Source organism: Bemisia tabaci, chromosome 1, assembly GCF_918797505.1.
Source record: "Bemisia tabaci chromosome 1, PGI_BMITA_v3".
NCBI classification, from domain to species: Eukaryota; Metazoa; Arthropoda; class Insecta; order Hemiptera; family Aleyrodidae; genus Bemisia; species Bemisia tabaci.
The window spans coordinates 41,348,155-41,367,957 of NC_092793.1; the positions used below are offsets into that span (position 1 = coordinate 41,348,155).

General features: G+C 37.6%; 1 protein-coding gene across 12 annotated transcripts in view; it reads left to right on the forward strand.

Annotated features, from left to right (window-relative positions):
- Positions 1-19,803, forward strand: part of LOC109037059 (ATP-dependent RNA helicase p62) — a 120,084-nt gene that overhangs the window by 49,443 nt on the left and 50,838 nt on the right. For all 12 annotated transcript variants that reach the window (XM_072301077.1, XM_072301095.1, XM_019051551.2 and 9 more), the window contains 7 exons: positions 107-218; positions 2,559-2,735; positions 3,282-3,461; positions 4,157-4,329; positions 8,293-8,403; positions 8,907-8,968; positions 10,741-10,800. In XM_072301077.1, the coding sequence (XP_072157178.1) occupies positions 107-218; positions 2,559-2,735; positions 3,282-3,461; positions 4,157-4,329; positions 8,293-8,403; positions 8,907-8,968; positions 10,741-10,800 (875 nt within the window). The remainder of the gene's footprint in view (positions 1-106; positions 219-2,558; positions 2,736-3,281; positions 3,462-4,156; positions 4,330-8,292; positions 8,404-8,906; positions 8,969-10,740; positions 10,801-19,803) is intronic.

Here is a 19,803-nt window from a genome sequence, read left to right on the forward strand (position 1 = left end):
CTGAAATTTTCATGACATTTTTCTTTCTGAGCACAAATTGAACTTTATACTTCAATTGAAATTTTGCTTATTCACCTCAATCTTGTTTTTCCTCTTACTGTCTCAGAAAACTTGGCTATGAAAAACCGACTCCCATCCAAGCTGTAGGATGGCCTGTTGCTCTAAGTGGCTCTAATCTGGTGGGCATTGCTCAGACAGGATCCGGCAAAACTCTTGGAGTAAGTTTCTGGCTGAGAAAAAAATGTATTAGTAATTCATTCATTTAAACTATTAATATGTCACAGGCAAAAACTATGCATTGGGCTAGAATTTGCTTTTAGCGGGGCATAATCCATGAAAAGTGCCATGAAAAGGTTTAATCATTTCGTTGAACCAATGTGACTTGACTTGTAATCAAATGTCAAAAAATCTGCAAAAAATTTCAATGGACCACTAGACAAGGTACGAATTTCAGCATTCTGATACATGCTTCTTAACCCAAATTTCTCGTAGAACACGATGCGCACAACGAAAATTACCAAAATTAACTCCTTACGAAGATATTAAATAATTCTTGATGCGTGAATTCAAACCACCCGCTCATGAAAACTCAATGCTCTACGTGATTCACATCGTGCGCTAAACGTTATCATGACAGTCTCTGCGATATAAAAATCTGGCAACCTCAATATTGACGCTTTGGCTCAGCTATAGCAAGTTGTTTATAGTTTGAACAACACAGGGTGAGGAATGAACATTGCTCGATTGAGAAGCTTGCTGAAACCGTTGTAGTGCGCGATTTGACTCACGTAGAGCTTTGAGTTTCTTGTGAGCGGACAGTTCAAATTCCTCGTAACGTATGTGAAACAAAAACGTTAATATCTTTGTTAGGAGTTGGTTTCAGTAATTTTCGTTGAGCGAATCGTGTTCTACGTGAAATTCTGGTGAAGAAACATGTATCAGAATGCTTAAATTCGTACCTTGTCTAGTGGTCCATTGTGAGTTTTGGTAGCTGAAAGCTACAAAAGTTGAACCGTAGAAGTTGAGGTGGGGCAATGGGGCATACTTTATTGTGACTTGTCCTAATCTATCTCTGATCCTGATTTATCCCAAAACATTCAAATTAATCCCAGCACCAAGGCAAAAAAAAAACTATTCCAGATAATTGTAGATGATAGTTATAAAATAGAGTTCAGATAATAGTTTGGATTCTTGTAAATAATGTTTCTGCTATATTTTGCATTTTTCTGGTGACATTATTGAAAAGAGGAAAAATTTTTTCATATTAATGTTTACCTGGCGTCTATTTTATGTGATAAGATTGTATTTTAGGTGATGAATTTTTATATTTTTAGCCTGGAGGCTCACCTCTACATGGAAATGTTTTTAAAATGATTAAAAAATTAAAAATAAAAGAATAAAAAAAATCTTGAGCGGGCGGGTACCCTAGTAGCAGATTTATATAAAAAAAATTTTAACGAAAGTATACCACACGTCATATAACGGTTAAGTAACAGGATGTTCAAAGGCAACCGCCGTCGTATAACCGTTATTAATCAAATAACTTTATAAATTGCGCGAATAACCTTTATAATTAGTTTGTATAAAATTTATTTTTAAAAATGTTTTATATAGCTGTTATACTTCAGTTATACATGTTTATATAAATACGCTCTTTATATATATTTTATGTAACCGTTATGATTATACATTCTTTATATAAATACGCTCTTTACATAACGGTTATACTTCGTTTATATACTGTGAATTTAGCTGTGCTACTAGGGAGACGCAGTTTTGTGTGAATTTCTTTTGAGTATTCTTCATTCAGGCTCTATTTCTCTAGTGTACTTTGTTTGTATAGTCAAATGTAGAAAATTTTTAGTGGATTCAGTTGAAATTCAAGTTTAATTTGGGCGGCAAGGAGACTTTAGAAGAAAAGGCAGTAAGTCAACCTTAAAAAAAATTGGAGGAAAATTTTGGCTCCCAGTTTTTTCAAAAATTCCTCCGATCTCAAAATATTTTGTGTTCGGTTTTTGGCACAAAAGCCACACAAGAATAAAGATTATAAAACTTTATAATTTTTCTCCTCTCCAGTTTCAATCAAGTAATAATCGTATTAGCAGTTAATCCTTTTAATTGTAATTGTAATGAAGCCATAACTGAACCTAAAAATTCATAATCGCACAGTTTTAATTTACGGGCTACCTAGGTACTTTTTTCGAATATTTCGAACTAAGAACAGCCGCCATTTCGCAATGGTTTATGATAATAATCTTGAAAATTTGGTTTTTCAAAATTATAGCCATAAAAATTATCTGGTATCTATTATGTAGCAGAAAAAACTGTAAAAATAAGGATAAATACCATGAGCACAAGGATTTTTAATCCGTGTCCAAATGACCTGTAATTAATAGACTTGTTAGAAAAACTGTTTAACAGACTAGAGTTAAATAAGTAAGGTTTCCTTATCTCATTTTTGAAGCCCAAGATGTTTTTAGCCTTAAAAAAGAAACGTTCCACCTCCAAATGACTGATAATAATTTGGTTTGCTCTTGATGATCTTTTGGGGTTCTCAGTACCTTCTTCCAGCCCTGACTCACATTGCAAATCAAAAGCCGTCTGAGGCAGGTGACGGACCCATCGTTCTTATACTTGCACCAACGAGAGAACTGGTTCAGCAGATTCAGAATGTTGCAAATCAATTTGATGTGAAAGCCCTTGCAGTCTTTGGAGGGAAGAAAAAGGATGTACAGGTGGGCGTAAACTTATTTTATAGTCAGTAAGTAATCTAATGTTTCCTGGATCAATTATTAAAATGTTTGTTTTAATTTTTTCTTTTTTATTTATTTATCATTCATTATAATTTTAATTTTTCCCCTTTATGTGTATATCAGCACTTTTTCAAGAATCACAGAATAGCTCTGTAAGTAAACTTGACGTGGCATTATTAACTCTACTGAGAATTAAAATTATTAAATCCCAGTAAGAATGCAAGGACTCATAAAACGACTTAGTTAACAAGCAACTTTGTCTATTCTAGAAGAAACAAGACACAAGCGGTACGGGTGGTTGGGGACACCCTGTATATGATAGAGACAAACTTAAATGCACTCTGGAAAAAAAAGCTTCAGTTAAAATGCATGCCTTCCTTCCTACTTATTTTATTCTTAAACCTATAAAGTTAAATGAAAGCAAATATGTAATACAATTTCAACACGACTTTCTAGCTTATATAAGGAGGCTGGTTATTGAAGCAAAGTTTTTAGTTTTTTATGTGTGTTTTTTTAAATTGAATTCAGATAAAATTCTTACAAGAATGCCCCCAGTTAGTGGTAGCTACTCCAGGAAGATTACTTGACTTGTTGCAAATGGAAGCGACCAACCTTAAGCGAACATCATTCGTTGTCATTGATGAAGCCGACCGAATGCTGGACATGGGGTTTGAGTATCAGCTGAGGAAGTTATTGAACCAAGTCAGGGTATGCTCCATCATGTTTGATTTTATCTCTGCCTCGTGATTGCTCCAGTATATGAAATGCCGATTTTCTATGAGTGTAACCATGTAATGGACATGTTTCAATAATTATTTCCGAAGTAAGATCCATTCCAATTTTTCTATGACACTTTTCATAATAAAAATGCAAAATGATACTAATTTTTTGCAATTAGCATATTACTAGACTTTTTGGCATCAGCTGTCTTGAACCATGGCTACAGCAATAAGAAAAGTCATTTCGTATGAAAAATGACCCCATAGATGCAATAATATCATTAGGAATGTATGGTATTGAAAGAAAAAAAGTCTTCAACTTCAAAGTCTGTATGAAAAATGTCTACATTTTTTAGCTTAACTTTTCCAAAAGTATATTACAGCGAAAGTACAATCTGAAGTAGATGAGTCAAATTGGTTTCACAACGCTATTTTTAATCTAAAATGGCCACTTTAATTTGATAGTTCCTTGAACAAAAAAAAACAATGAAAGTCCCACCAAGTTGATCTGAGCCGTCTATCCGGAACTGGTTCAGGGCAGCGCAGATGGCTGAGAGCTGTGGCTGTTGCCTTAAGTCTAGGGGCTTATGTCAATAAAATGGAGTCACGACAAGCTCTTAATTAAATCTTCCATAATGCTCAAGTAATTGGATGTTCTCATGTTTAATCTCTGTCTATTCTCAGCCTGATCGACAGCTAGTCATGTGGTCAGCAACATGGCCTCAGAGTGTTCAAAAACTGGCCAGTGATTTCCTGGGCGATTATGTTCAGATCCATGTTGGGAACAAGGACTTAGCTGCCAATCACAATATAAAACAGATCGTTGAAGTTTGTCATGAGTTTGAAAAGCAAGACAAGTGAGTATTCTTTTCCTATTGGCATTATATATGGATATAGTTTTGCATAAGGGAATGAAGCAACAGATTCTCAATTTTTAGGTTCAGACAGATTTGCACTGAAGAAGTGGAATCACCTGTGAAATTGATTGGAGTGAAGTTTAGAATCTAAAGGAATTTTTGATGGATAGCCCAAGTTTAGAGTCTATCAAATTTTCAACCCACAAAAAATCCAAAAATGTTACGTTGACATGCGCCTGTTCAATCAATTTGGGTGCAGTTCGGTAATCAGGTCTTAAAAATTCCAGCAGAGACTGTTGGATAATCTTTCAATTTTCATGAATCTTTCAGGATAATTGAGAGTTTCTGATTTGCTTTTGTTGACTCCTCCCGTTATCACTGCACGGGCACGTCCCATGGATCATGCCAGAGAGACGGCAAGGTCAATAAGTCGCTCCTCTGACATATTGGCGTATCTTGAATTCCGCAAGAGCCCCAGAAAGTATAAATTTATACCTAAAACAGAGCTAATGTGGAAATTGAGATACATGCTTACGTCAGAAGGGCAATAGAAAGTGTGGCTAAAAAGGAATAGATCTACAAGGCCGCCATCTTGGATGATCCAGTGATATGCGTTGAAATGGGAGCTCATAATACGTAATTTTGAACTCGTCTTTCATGGGTTAACATCGCTCAAAAAATAAAATTGGGCAAAATTCCCGTGAACTATGTGCACTCTCAGGTTTTAAAAAATGTAGGAATTAGAAATTAGTGAACAAGCTCACTTGTAAGAAAAAAGGGGTGATTCAACGGTGTAAGTCCGCAATCACATAACTCGGTTTGCAACATCGTAGACTTCGTGTCATACTTTATTTTTTACAGAGGGCAAACTTGGCATTTTTGCAAATCTTTAAAAATCTATATCTTCGGAACGGTTTGAGCACAAGTTTTGCAGTTTGAGCCAAAAAACGTCAAGAGATATTCCTAATATGGATATTTATACTGTTATGATGGTTCCATAGTTTATCGTATAATAATAATTCAATTTTGACGCTTCGCCTTTTTTCTGTTTATTGTATTTCCTTACAAATGGATCGATGCTGTGTAAACAAAAACCAGTCCAAGTGACCCTCCATTGAATTCTGAATGTATTCTTCTTTAATTGACCTTGGGAAAATGACTAGTTGTGGAGTAACAGCGATTTTTATATATGAACTTTATTTTCAAAAATTGTCCTCGAAAGTTGCCAAATCGTGCTAAAAAGCCAACTCTAGCGATAATCCCACGATTAGGAAACCAATCGGAGAGAAATGATCAATACAAACCTCTAATTCGGATTCTACGTCAAAAATTACATAGGAATTGCATTGCAATCACTGTTCTTCGATAATTGCAGACTGTAGCTTACATTTGGTGTGTCCGAAATAATTGGGACAAATCAGAGTACCTATTTGTATATTTTGGTCCTTGGAATTGTTGATTGTTGTTAGTAAGGAGAATTTAATATATATTTTGACGCCAAATTCGATTTTAAACTTTAGTTTTTTAGAGTTTCGCTAGAAAAGTTACTGAATTGTGCAAAACAGGCACGTTTTCAGCACTTTTTGCACCATGTGACGACCTCTGCAGTATGTTAGATTTTAAGAATGCCTAGTTTAAAACAGATACATACCTTTTTTGGAGGTGACATCCGAATTTACATTCTTTGGACTGACGTGACTTCGCCAAAGTTGTCGTTGAATTTGGCATCAAAAAATATGATAAATTCTTCTCACTAACAACAATCCACTATTTCTAGGACCAAAATATACAAATACTCTAATCTGTCTTAATTATTCCGGGCACACCTACTTTAAGCTGCGGTCTGCATTGCAGTGCAATTCATTCGTAATTTTTGACGTAGAATCCGAATTTGAGGTTTGTTTTGAACATTTCTCTTCAATTGGTTTTCTAATCGGGGGAAAATTGCTAGAAATTGGCTTTTTTGCACGATTTGGCAACTTTCGAGGACAATTTTTGAAAACAAAGTTCATATTCGAATTCAGCATCCAAAAAAACACAGGATTCCTTCTTCAGGGAGGGCTCAGAAAATATTGCACGCCCTTGTTCCTCTTTGCCTAAATTGGCCGCCGATACGTCGCATGCAGAAAAATCGCCGTAACTCAGGAACAAATCATTTCCCCAAGGTCAAATAAAGAGGAGTACATTTAGAATTTAATGGAGGGTCACTCCGATTGGTTTCTGTTGAAGCAGTGTGAGCATCAGCTAACTATACTGAGCAAGAGAAAAAATAACTGAGAGCTGGCCGGCTAAAACGAGACTCCCGTCCCACCTACTTTAAATAATAGGAAAAGGATAAATGAACACAGAAAACTGTTATTTATTGTAGTGACCAAAAATGAAACTAAAACTCCGCTGCCGACCCGACTGATGAAATTAAGGGGAGGTAAGAAACGGGGAAATATGTCGAGGGACGAAAAACTACATACATCACGAAAGAGGAGCAAAAATGAACTAAGGCACTCTCGACCAACCAGAAAGTAGCAACTACGGTGTCACTTCTGTCACTTCCTGGGTTCGAGAGTGCCCCATCAAGACTAGTTGATGCCTGAAGGGCGCCAACTGCGGAACCTATTTAATTTTGGGGAGACTCAAAATGGGCCATACTACATTATTTACACAGCAACGATCGATTTGAGAGGAAATTTTAGGTGGCGGTAGCCACCCCGGCCCAATCCTAAAAGACTTCCCCTAAAAATTTAACGACCAAAAAAAAAAAAAAAAAAAAAATTAAAGATGGGTGGCTGCTGCCTAGCTAGATATACACGGAGAAACACTATCGGGCTCGCCTGCACCGTTTGCAGTCCATTTTGCTCTCCTGCTAATTAAGTCGTAGAGTAAATCCTAAAAAACTCCTAGTATTTGGGTAGAATATGCTCAGCTCTACTCGTAATAGCCTCGGTTTTTCAATTTAGTTAATTATTAAAAAAACTTATTAAGCTTTAACGACAAAGTTTGGACCCCAAAACATGACATTGTTGGGCAGATTCTATAGCCCGCGAGACGCTTGGCCTTGGGAAAACGGTAGTGTGTTTCTCAGTTGACCTGCAGGTATAACGGTAGAAAAAAACCCTACAAAACTATAGATGTCTTGAAACTACTGTTTATGATCCCCATACATAATTTTGCAAATTTGAAACAAGCAGGAAGGTCCAAGGCAAGGTTCCTTTATTAAGGGTCAAGTAATGACCAGTGTCTCCTCAGCGATGAGTCAGAAGGTCTCGAAAAAGTTATTGATCAGAAATGGACATATTTCAGAGAAGTTGGGCCGATTTGATATCATACTCCCGTAAAGTGAAGGATCAAAACGTGTTCAGGCCATCATACCTTAAAGGTATTTAATTTTTTTGTGTGAAAAATTTTGGGGTGCACAGTATAATGCATGGGTATGAAGGAGAAAATTGGGCCGTTTTGATATTATTTCCTTTTTAATGATGAATCCAAACGGTACTGCCGTAATATTTTTAGGATTGCATTTTTTTTCTTCTTTTTTTCAATGTAATAAGTGAAATTTTTTGGATTGGTCCGAAATTTTGCACAAAAATCTTATTTTTCTTTTTTTTTGAATATGAAAAACGGAAAAAAGTAGAAGAGTCAAAATTGAAAAAACTGTAATTATTATTACCATAAATTATGCATTCATCATAACAGTATAGATATTCTTGTTAGGAATATTGTTTGACGTTTTGGTGCAAGCCGCAACACTTGCACTCAAACTGTCCCGGAGATATCGATTTTTAAAGTTTTGCTAAAATGGCAAGTTTGCCCCCAGCCCCCTCTCCCCTTATTATCCAGGGTGGCTGAAATTTTGCCCAGGCATCGGGGACACTTAGTGTAACATCTGAGGAAAGTTTGGGCCGAAACCAAGGAGAGATTGATAATGTAATTTATCTATTTATTTAATTTCATCTATTTTTTCTCTAGAATTGTAGATTTACTTAAGAAGCTGGAGATATCTGAGGGATTGAAAACTTTTATTTTCTCCAACACCAAGAGGCAGGTTGATTTTATATGCAGGCTGCTTAAGAAACACGAGTAAGTTTTTGCACAGATTTTTATTTTGAGCTTTTTGAATGGTTATACCGGGGTGGGCAAAAAGATTCCTCGACTCATCATAACTTTTTAAGTTTTATAATTCAAATATGCGTTCCTACTGTTCCTCACTTTATTAAAGGGGAAAGTTTGAAGGGTTGGTGGTCATGACTGCATGACTCTGCCTTGGGAGAGAACAATGGAAGGAACATACCAGGATAGGCAAAAAAACAATTTTTTTCAACAACTATTCAACAAACACTTATTGGTTCAATGACCATTGACCCCAAATGCCTCCTTCTTTTTTCCTCTTCACGTTGAGCACATGCAACTTAAATGTTTATTTGTATGTTTTGTATCTGGTTAGTAAGGTTCAGTTACCCATCTGCTCCAACAAATCTTGTGAAGTAGATAGTTTTGAATGTGATTTCATGCTCTCATATCATATATGTCTTTTTACATTTCTGTAAAATTAGTTTCTCCTTCTCACCAAACTTCTTTTTCAGATTCAAAGTTGGTGCTATTCATGGAGACAAAAGTCAGTCTAAAAGGAATTCAATCCTCAAAGGTAAGATAAAATTACCTTTTTTTTGGAGTTCTATTGTTTTTTCTCGATGTCGTACACTGTGAACATATTATGTAGGAAGATATTCAATAATTCGTTTCACCAAAATGAACGGAGGTATAGCGGAAAATACGGTTTATTTCGTAAGAATGGCTCTGCGTTTTTTCAATTATATGATTCCACACAGCTTACAATGATTAGATTAATGCTGGACACAAACAAACTGCTGTGTTTCAAACTCACTGAAGATTTTATCAGAAGTATACGCATATTAATAAAGTGAAGTTGATTGATCATCCAGATGCTATATCCATAGGATGTATCAATAAAGATTGGTTTTGACCAGTAGGAATCAGGAGAATCGTGTACAAATGAATTAAAGTAAAAGAAAAGGAACTATGATGCATGTAAATCCTATGCTAATTGATCCTTTTAATTTACTTTATTTTGACATAGTTCCATTCAACATAAATACTGGGTGTTCGGAAAGTCCCCCCCTCCCCTCTAACTTTTTACCTAATTAAGGTAAAGATTCAAATTTTGGAGGACGTACCTAGGTCAAAAAGAGCTACTTTTTAACCCCCTTATATTTTCAGGGGGCCCGTCGAGGGGGAGTAATAGACCCCAATTTTTATTTCCATAAGGGAAGACCCCCTTAGTGGCACTTTGTTCGAAAAAACATGAAAAAATCAAATTTTTCTCGCAAACCCGAAGTCATCATCCTTAACCATTTCAAAATGGTGGCCGGTTATAGTTTAAAAAGGCTGAAAATTGGTACCTCTGCTATTTGCACACGGCTTTGCCTAAAACTCAGTATCTGGAAGTATTAGCGCACGAGAAAAACAAATTTGGCGATAGATTTTTGGAAAAAAGACCCTAATTTTTCAAAACGGCGGCAAGTCAAGATTCTAAATGGCCGAAAATTGACAAACTCGACTTTCGCGATTGAATCTAACGTCAAATTCGTTTTTCTCGCGCCAAAATACCCTCAATTATCGAGTTTCAGGCGAATCCATCTGCAAAAAATCGAGTTTGTCAATTTTCGGCCATTTTGAAACTTGACTTGCCGCCGTTTTGAAAAATTAGGGTTTTTTTCTCCAAAAATCTATCATCAAATTTGTTTTTCTCGTGCGCTAATACTTCCAGATACCGAGTTTTAGGCAAAGCCGTGTGCAAATAGCTGAGGCGCCAATTTTCGGCCATTTTGAACTTTAACCGGCCGCCATTTTGAACGGTTCCAGATACGGTTTACTTCGGGTTTGCCGAAAAAATGTTCATTTTCCATGCTCTTTTGAACAAGGACTTACAAAGGGTAGCACCGAGGCACCACAATTTTCGAGGGCACCTCCAAAGGAGGATCCTTTTAAAAATTCTAGGGGGGTCAAAAAGTAGCTTTCTTTGACCTAGGCTTGTCCTCCAAGTTTCAAATCTTTACCCTAATCAAGGTAAAAAGTTAGAGGGGGAGGGGTTTTTTCTAACACCCTGTATGTCCTTATACCTTCGAAAGTCATGTAACTGAAGTAAGGACAAAAGATGGTGTCGAATTGATATGTAACCATAATGGCAAAGAGTGCAATAAATGTACAGCATGTTTTGAAGTTTCCCTTGTCTGACGCAAAAAAACTTGTTTCTTAATGGGATCATGCATTTGAATTTCATTATGTTGATCGAATTGTACAAATCAGTATTAGATTGTCTTATCAATTTGCTAATTTTTATTTTTCCGAAAATCTTTTTAAAGTGTTGTCTGAATTCGCTTTCATTTTACTTTGCAGAGTTTAGTGATGGATTCATTGAAGTCCTTGTTGCTACTGATGTTGCTGCTCGAGGGTTAGGTAAGTATTAGTCTCTCCATGATGCTCTTCATCCTTAGTTATTTTTTTCTCTCTCTTTTTTTAGTCGTGCGGCGAAGCCGTATAGACTCTAGGTTTCGCCGGAGGCTAAAAAATGTCCACACTTTTAGGCTAAGTCCAAGAGGAGAATTTTCGAGGAACCAAGTAACATATGAAGTATTGATATCGGTGCATTTTGGCCCAATGGAGATGTTACATGTGCGAGGAATTTGCAATTTGACTGTCGATTCTTGTATAAAAGTTCGCGAGGAACACGATGGTGCCACTGGTTTTCTCTGAAATAATCTCCCAAGCTCAAAAAAAGCTCTCAAGTTGAGGCCAAAATGGAGGGGATATCCCACCCTACCCTGAGAGTCCACGTCTACATGAAGACAAACTTTCCATGCAAAGACAGGGAGCAAATACATTAGCAGGGTTGCCGTGTTTTCAGTTTTGGAGTCCCCAGATAAATTGGTAGCCCTGTCAATGTATTAGCTCCGTATCTTTGCATGGAGAGTTGGTCTTGATCTAGACTTGGACTCTCAGGGTAGGGTGGGATATTCCCTCCATTTTGGCCTCAACTTGAGTGCTTTTTTTTGAGCTTGGGAGATGATTTCAGAGAAAACCAGTGGCACCATCGTGTTTCTCGTGACCTTTTACACAAGATTTAACAGTCAAATCGCAAATTCCTCACACATGCAACATCTCCATTATGCCAAATGGAATTTCTGATCATTTAGCCATGGTTTGGTAGCGTTTAGCAATCAACTGTGACCATAATGTAAAGAACCCACACAGATGCCTTTCGGCGGAATGTCGCCTTATGGCATTCTTTATCATCAAGTCACTGTTGAACATTTACTGTTAAGTAGCGTTTAGCAACCAAGTATTGCCAAAATTTCCAGAACTCATACCTCAGATGTTCAAAGAGTGTTAACATGTGTCGCCAAATGGAATTTCTGATCATTTAGCCATGGTTTGGTAGCGTTTAGCAATCAACTGTGACCATAATGTAAAGAACCCACACAGGTGCCTTTCGGCGGAATGTCGCCCTATGGCATTCTTTATCATCAAGTCACTGTTGAACATTTACTGTTAAGTAGCGTTTAGCAACCAAGTATAGCCAAAATTTCCAGAACTCATACCTCAGATGTTCAAAGAGTGTTCACATGTGTCGCCAAATGGATTTTCTGATCATTTAGCCATGGTTTGGTAGCGTTTAGCAATCAACTGTGACCATAATGTAAAGAACCCACACAGGTGCCTTTCGGCGGAATGTCGCCCTATGGCATTCTTTATCATCAAGTCACTGTTGAACATTTACTGTTAAGTAGCGTTTAGCAACCAAGTATAGCCAAAATTTCCAGAACTCATACCTCAGATGTTCAAAGAGTGTTAACATGTGTCGCCAAATGGAATTTCTGATCATTTAGCCATGGTTTGGTAGCGTTCAGCAATCAACTGTGACCATAATGTAAAGAACCCACACAGGTGCCTTTCGGCTGAATGTCGCCTTATGGCATTCTTTATCATCGAGTCACAGTTTAATAGCGTAAATAAGCAACCAATGGTGGCCAAAATTAATGTCAAGACTCCAAACTGGTGCTTTTTGGCTGAATTTCGCCCAATAGGATCTTTGATGATTTATCAGTAATGGTTGATGTTTATGTTGATTAATCATTACTGTCTGAAAGTGAATCCTGTGGGAGAATATTATAGGGTTGGTTCAAACAAGTTTTAGAATTTTTTTCCTTAGCGCTAATGGGCCCTAAGGGACAACTTCAATTCATCGAACTAAAAGTTTTCAATGTTCATAACCATTTTTTAACTGTCGGAACTCACTAGACCACATTATATTCATGATGAATTTAAAGAATATCGCTGTCAAAAGTTGAGTTCTCCTTCAATTTAGCACTTTTTGTCATTACCTTAAAGACCATACGGAAAGTGCTAAATCTACGGAAAACTCAACTTTTCACAGCGATATTCTTCAAATTTATCATGAATATAATGTGGTCTAGTGAGTTCTGACATTTAAAAATGGGTATGAACATTTAAGGCTTCATTTTCCTTGAATTTAAGTGGTTTTTCAGGGTCTACGGTAAGAAAAAAAGTCTAAAACACGTTATAAGTTACTTGAACCTACCATATAATGTTGAGCTATGACTTCAACTTTCATGAACCCTTACTCGTGCCTTTCAGCTTGATTTCGCTAAATGGAATTATTTATGATTGAAGTCGTGGTTGAGTTTACTATGCTGATAAAATATCATTGGAAAATTTAGGTTTCACCATCATAGTCTTCTAAAAATAACCATCAGCATTACTGCACCAACCAAAATCTAGCCCAAAAAAAAAAATAATTCGGCTGAAAAAGTGGGAGAGGTTGGGATGTGCAGTCTCAAAATAAAAATACCTAGCTGTGATTGGACATAGCTTTGCTTTCATTGAGACTTTTAAATTTTATGAATAAAAAACAGTAAGCGTTTAGCAAAAACAGTTAGTTTTGTCCTTACCCGTAGACCATACAAAAAGAGCTAAATTGAAGGAGAACTTAGCTTTTGACAGCGATGCTCCTCAAATTTTTCATGTACCTACACAATGTGTTCTAGTGAGTTTGGATGGTAAAAAATGGTCAGGAACATTTAAAGCTTTATTTTCCATGAATGTAAGTTGTCGTTCAGGATAGATTCTGACGACTAGATCCTTACTAGAGTAAGGAAAGAAAGTCTAAAATTGTTAAAAGTCACAGAAAAACGCGATAAAAGAAAAAAGTCGGAGAAGGAAGTCAAATTTACATAACAATTAAATTAACATAAAAATTTCGTAAAAAGTATTGGAAATTACGAACAAATGTATTTACGTAAAAACTGTATTAAAAAGAAAGTTAATTTTAATTAAGAAAAATAATCTTGGTAAATCAATTTCTCACGTAAATTTGACTCAAAATTCATTTAAAAAACAGGGCCGGATTTTCCTACTTGCCGCCCATGGGCCGGATTTACCTACTTGCTGCCTATGGGTCACCTGTATTTTGCCGCCCCCTTCTCATTCGTTTCGAAACATCAATAAAAAACAACTTAATCGGCCCGAAACAGTAACAGAGAAACAACTTAAAACGGGACTAAGGCCGCAAATAATAAAAAGAAACACATAAAATATAATAAGAAACCCGGGACGTTTCGCAGGGATCACACCCGCATTTTCAACCGGCAAAACAAGAAAAATTAAAAGAAAGGACACTATGCCCCTCACTACTAGCAAAAGTTTGCACGGAACTTTGCAAGTTCCGTAAACCTATCTACATATGTGTGAACAAGGCCTTCCATTTGTAAGAAATGAAGGTAAAAATTATGCAAGAACAAACATAAATGTGGTTTAATAATTTTAACTTCCGCCGGCGCGCCGCGCTGTCCGCACTGTGTTTGGCGCAATGCGTGAAGTATTCCTACAGTCTTGTAGGCGCTATGCGTTTCACGCCGACCGCCGCACAGTGGATTGAGTCAATTAGAGGGGTCGGACATGAAATTTTTGACAAAAACTGCAAATGTTGATGTTTATTTCGTCACATTTTAAAGTTCAAGGGGTGATACTGGAAGAAAATATCACGAGAAAACCAGTGGAACAGCTTGCAGAACATTAGATTCTTGTATAAACGGAGTTATGAGCGTTTTAAGTTCCCAAATTTTTTCCGACCTCTCTCATTGACTCGATTCACCGTGCGCCGCGCTGAGGGCTTCTCCTTTTTATCTCAAGTCCTCATCATCACTGCTGCACCGCTCCATGCCAAATTGCGTGTTTAGTTTCTCTCTTAACTCGACTAATTAAAGGTGCTGTCTCTTGTGTCACCGAAAGACGCTTTCTCGTTTGTAATTTTTTTTTTCTGAATCCGATTTTTTTTAACCTGCATTTTAAAAAAATGCAAAATTTGCCGCCCCCTGCGTTAAGAAATGAGAGATGCTGTTCTTTATTACCCAATGCATCTGACGAGTTTTTCAATTCAAAAAGGAACGTATGACACTCCACAAATAAATCACGTTTGAAGTGCAAATCGGAAAAAACACGATTTGTCAAAAGTATTCATTAAGTATTGCACTTTCCACAGAAGCATATTGCACAAAAATGTCACTGTAACGACTTCCGGATATGGTTGCGACCAACTTAAGGCTCAAAATTTTGATTTGTTCGCTCCCTAAAAAAATGGTCCATCTCTGTAACTGTGCTCACCAAAACTGACAAAGATCCCAGGGTCACAGGCTGTCCGCGGTCCCGGGGGGGGGGGGAGGACATTTTCAGGGTTAAAATCCTTCCTCTTATTTAATTGTTTTTTAAATAAACTTAGGCTAAGACACTATCCCTAAAAACAAACAGACCAATTTGGCTTCAATGCTTCGAGCTCTGCACGTGTGAACTTGAGTTTTTATTACTCTCGCCAGGGCCGAAGGGGGCCCTCCCTCCCCCCTTCCTCCTCTTACAGTCACGCTCCGGTGTGGCCTGGCCGCCTGGCCGCTACGCGCCCAACCCCCCCCCCCCCCCTCCCCCAAAGACGCTCCGCGCCACCAGACTATCGATATTTTAGACCAAAATATTGTATCGATATTTCAACGTTGATATATCGTCCGTATCGATACATTTATCTCCAGAAATATCGAATCGATTTTTCTTTCTTTCTTCTGCTGAGTTGTGTATTTTACACCTCGGAAAATCGGAAATTATGGTCAATTTTTCATAGTTCGAATTTCGGATTTCGCTGGCCAGGTTGTACAGACCTACGTCACAGGGTAAACAAACCTCAAGATGCAAATACCTCCTTTTTTTTCTCTATGTAATATCTTCGTCCATGGTGTAGGACTTTTCGCGTGGCTACTCGACGGTTTGTTAATCTGTGGAGGTTAAGCTACATTCACGCGTCGCAAGCAACCTGGCGCGTCTGCTTCTTGCTACTGCGAGCGCGCCTTCATTTCCTCCCGCACGCAACAAGGACAACCGCGATGATAAAGAATTCCATTCGGCGAAATCGAGCCGAGAGCAGGCACCACGAGTATATACATATGGGTTATTTTAGTGATGGGTGGGATTTTTTTTAAAATTCCTATGAATCCTAGGTATAGTATTTACTGTAGTAAACAATTATCATTCATTCCATCACTTCTTCGGATTATTTATTTTTAATCCTGTGAGGTGTAGCTCATCTGCATTTTTCTTTCCTTGAATCTAAATGTATATTATGAGTTTGAATCCATCAGAAACTAAGTCAGTCAAAATCAAATTTAACTACATACGAAGTAAAAACGATTTGTATTTCGCAAATCAAAGTGATAGTTAAAGCAACCAAACTGTGTCAGAAATGTTCCCAAATTACTAGGTAAGGCTTTTATCAGCTCATCATCTGAGCCAATAATTTTAATTGTGGCATTTCATTCGGCATGTCGCCGCACGACTTCTATGATACTCAAAGTCTCACATTTATAATTTGAAAGGGGGGGGGGTCTGGGGGGCGGCGCCCCCTCAGCAGGTAGCTTTTGCTACTTGTTTTTTTTTTTCTACTTATGGACCACAGATGCGCGCCCATTGCATACATGTGACAAAGAAAGAGACTAGCTGTGGAGACCTAGGTTTAACTTTAATGTATCGACTGTTTCGGGTACATCAATCGATTTTTATAGATCCAGGACTTTGCAATTTAACATCTTTTTTCCAATGTAAGATTTAGCTTTGTATTCAATGAATTTTGTGGACTTAATATATTTCAGATATTTTGCATGCATACTCAGGTTAATTCATTGAACAATTTTTCATCCGTTATGCAGATAAATTTATCTTAACGGTCGGTCCAAATAATTTGCAGTGAAGTCTCTTATCGCAATTCTACGCTGTGTTTGGGTCAGATCAACGTAAGAACCTATTTAAGAAAAATTAAAGAAATTTATTAAGAAAAATATTCAAAAGAGCTACCTTAAACATAAAAAAGGCCACAAAACGTGGCATCCTAGTCAATTTTCACATTGTGGGAATCCAGGTACAACTATGTTTTTTTGATATGTTGTGATGATGGGTACGTTCTGTTTTATACTCCAATATGAAAGTTGCACCTCCAATTTCTTAAACCTTGACGTGGCGATTTATAAAAATTTTGCCACCATTGGCTCTTTGGCACGATTTTTCTCGCAAATTTGGCAACACAGGAAATAGATACACCCCTATTTTTATTTTCTTTTTATGTTCCTACCCAAAACTTACACAGCTTTCAGTCTTACTGAAGTCTCACGTCTGTAAAATTGAGAAAAAAAACCTTACAAATGCGCACAAAATGGCATCACTAGTCCGTGAGAGCTCCAAAAATTCACTGGAGTACCTCTGAAAGGCTTAAAATAGAAAGTCCTTAACATAACACCGCTCAACATGCTTCGAACCAAACCAATTTTTTTCGATTCCTAGGTGATATGGAAGTCCGAAAATGCCGAAAGTGTGTAACAACGTGGTTAAATAGTACTGGGCCCACACTATGTTTTTTTTTTTGGGGGGGGGGGGGGGCCAAAGCCAAAAAGTTCAAACATTCTCAATCAGATCCAAAATTTTTGAGCTTTAATGAGGATCAGTACAAAACTGATGGGGAAGAGTGTTCAGCTCAGGCAGTTTGCATTGGACTATTGAGTTGAGGTCACATCGAGAGATCTATAATTTTGGGTCTTTTCATACCCCATCAGGAGATCACACTCGTCAGTCGTTAACGAACCCAACTGAAAATCGTCCAAAATCCAAGACGGCATCAAAGCACAAGTTGGAAGTACAAGTTTGGTACTGGTACTGATTATAGTGCTCAAAATTTTTAATTCTGATTGGAAATTTTTTTTTTTTCGGCTTTTGATCTCACTGACGAGTGTGATCTCCTGATGAGGTATGAAAAGACCCAAAATTATAGATCTCTCGATGTGACCTCAACTTAATAGTCCAATGCCAACTGCCTGAGCTGAACACTCTCCCCCATCAGTTTTGTACTGATCCTCATTAAAGCTCAAAATATTTGGATCTGATTGAAAATGTTTGAACTTTTTGGCTTTGCCCCCCCCCCCCCCCCCGCCCAAAAAAAAAAATAGTGTGGGCCCAGGACTATTTAGCCACGTTGTTACACACTTTGGGCCACGTTTTCAGGTTTTTTTTTTCTTTTTTCTTCTTTTTTCTTGATTATAAAGGAGATGGTCGACAAAATCACAATTTTAGGGCGGAGCTAATAAACTGCTTTTTCTCAGGATTAAATCAAGTTTAGGAACCATTGACACATATTTTCTAGAAGTAAATTTTACGCTCTTTTCAATAAGCATAACAGTTCTTCACTCAGATAATCGTGGCTGGAGACATGAAGCAAAGTTTCTCCTACAATCAGCAAAAATACGCATTTTTTAAGCTAATTTTTGAAGATAACGTTAATTTTACGACCAAAAAATTAAGCTAGGAAAAACAAAGGAGGATGATTTCGGTAGGAAATTGTATGTTCTTTCTGCGGGTTTTTTTTTGTTTTTTTTTTTCATCAGATTAACCGTTGAGGAGATATTTCCAAAAAACTGATCGTGGGTTTTCTCAATTTTGGAAAATTCAAAATGGCGGCGCCCTGAGCATCAGCCAAATTTCCTGAAGTTATTATGGGCATTTTCGGACTTCCATATCACCTAGGAATCGAAAAAAATTGGTTTGGTTCGAAGGACAAACCGAAACCCGAAATTTGTTGTACTGTGTAATACATAGGAACGACCTGGTAAAGCCTTAAGGGAGGCGGTGTGCAGACGACTCCGAACAGCGTGCGGGGCTTGGCTTCGAGTTGGCGCGCGCAGAGTGTAAACTTTGATAGCTCATATCAAGCGCACCAATTGTTTTCCTTGGAGCTAGAATCCTATATATTAAAATGCAAAGTTCCGAATCTTGGGGCATTAACTTTGAGAGAACCACCGGACCGATTTGCGTTATCTTTTTTTTTAAATGAAAGCCCCTGAGCTGTAGATTTGCAGGCTGTGATCGTTTTTTCGATTTTCTCAAATTTTCTCCCATAATTTTCTCAAATTTTCGTCGATGCATTAAAACGGAGGTCCGAATCTTTGGACGTTAACTTTGAGAGAACCACCGGACCGATTTGCATGCTTTTTGTTTTAAATGAAAGCCTGTGATCTGTAGATTTGCAGGCTGAGATCGTTTTTTCGATTTTCTCAAATTGTCTTACTTTTATCGACGAGTGAAGTTTAGCTGGGCTCAAATTTTCTCCCATTTATTCAGACTAAAGTCCGCATTTTGGGACATTAACTTTGAGAGAACCACCGGACCGATTTGCATGGGGTTTTTTTTAAATGAAAGCTTCTGATCTGTAGATTTGCAGGCTGTATTGTTTGTTCTGTAATTGTTTTTTCGATTTTCTCAAATTTTCTTACTTTTATCGACGAGTAAAGTTCAGCTGTTTCGAGCGGTCATCTGGCCGCTACCTGCTTGCCCGTCCCTAGATACCCCCCCCCTAGGGTCTCAGCCATCCCTCCCACCACGTTCTTTCGGCTACCTCCGTTTTCTTTCGTTTAGCTTTCCTCCCACCAACCTCAAAGAAGGTTTGGGTCGCATTGTCGTTCGTCACTTACCACCCACATTCCGTCGCAATCTCTCTGCTACTCAGCTTCACCACTTCTTGATAGGCATCCTGGCGGTTTAACTGACCCTGACTTATTAACTGCAGCGGTGCGCACACGTATTGCTAACAACACGTATTGTTATGGACATTTCATTCTTATTTGTTTTTTTCTCTTTCCAATTTTGTTTCAAATTTGCTTGATACTTTGTTTCTTCCTCTCTCTTTATTTTGTTGGTCGGTCGACTACGTTGATCGGCTTTTTGCTATTGAAAGCACATTAAGACTTCATGGATTTTCAATATCATCATTTGATCTTCCGGAATTGCTTCCAATTAACCTGAATCTTCAAGGGTCGGAGCCTGACTCTCCTCCCCCTAAAACTATGATTCCATGATTTCTGC